We start from the raw sequence: 1,000 nt of genomic DNA on the forward strand, positions 1-1,000 counted from the left end.
GCTGACGATGTCGGCGAACTTGGGGCGCCGGGCGCGCTCCTGCTGCCAGCACTGCATCATCAGCTGGTAGATGGCGGAGGGGCAGTCCAGGGGGGCGGGCAGGCGGAAGCCCTCGTTGATGGCCTTCATCACCTGGCGGGAGGAAGAGGTCGGGTGGGGCTCCCGAGGAAGCGAGCGAGAAGGTGGGAAGGGCTCTCCCAACCAAAAGTGATTGTGGGGGCGTCTTCTGCCGCCCCCCAAAATGGTCCGTTTGCAATAAACCCCCCAAAAGTGTGTGGTGGGATGGTGGTTGTTCACCCTGTGGTTGGAGAACAACCAGTATGGCCATAAACTCTCCAGAAGTGGGTGGTGGGATGGTGGTTGTTCACCCCGTGGTTGGAGAACAACCAGTATGGCCATAAACCCTCCAAAAGTAGGTGGTGGGATTGTGGTTGTTCACCCCATGGTTGGAGAACAACCAGTATGGCCATAAACCCTCCAAAAGTGGGTGGTGGGATGGTGGTTGTTCACCCCATGGTTGGAGAGCTCCCAGTATGGCCATAACCCCCCCCAAACTGAGTGGTGGGAGGGTGGTGGCTCACCTCATGGTTGGAGAGCTCCCAGTACGGCCGCTCGCCGTAGGACATCACCTCCCACATGACGATGCCGTAGCTCCAGACGTCGCTGGCGGAGGTGAACTTGCGGAAGGAGATGGCTTCGGGGGCCGTCCAACGGATGGGGATCTTCCCACCCTACGGGGACACCGGGGTCAAGCCTGCGCCCCCCAAACCCAACCCAACCCCACCATTGGCCAACCCCCCCTCGGTGGCACTTACGCTGGTGGTGTAGGTGGCTTCGGGGTCATCTTCCAACACCCGGGAAAGCCCAAAGTCGGACACTTTGCACACCAGGTTGCTGTTCACCAAGATGTTGCGGGCGGCCAGATCCCGGTGGACGTAATTCATGTTGGCCAAGTACTTCATGCCGGCGGCGATGCCCCGCAACATCCCCACCAGCTGGA

General features: G+C 60.5%; 1 protein-coding gene across 1 annotated transcript; it reads right to left on the minus strand.

Moving 5' to 3' along the window:
• Positions 1-6: 6 nt before the first annotated feature.
• LOC104488229 (ephrin type-A receptor 2-like) lies at positions 7-995 on the minus strand (the record flags this gene model as incomplete). Its single annotated transcript, XM_010133908.1, has 3 exons — positions 7-132; positions 582-731; positions 816-995. Coding segments are annotated over 3 exons (456 nt in total), but the record flags the coding sequence as incomplete, so codon positions are not given.
• Between the last annotated feature and the right edge of the window lie 5 nt (positions 996-1,000).

Source organism: Buceros rhinoceros, unplaced genomic scaffold (genome assembly GCF_000710305.1).
Source record: "Buceros rhinoceros silvestris isolate BGI_N320 unplaced genomic scaffold, ASM71030v1 scaffold34263, whole genome shotgun sequence".
Lineage (NCBI taxonomy): Eukaryota > Metazoa > Chordata > Aves > Bucerotiformes > Bucerotidae > Buceros > Buceros rhinoceros.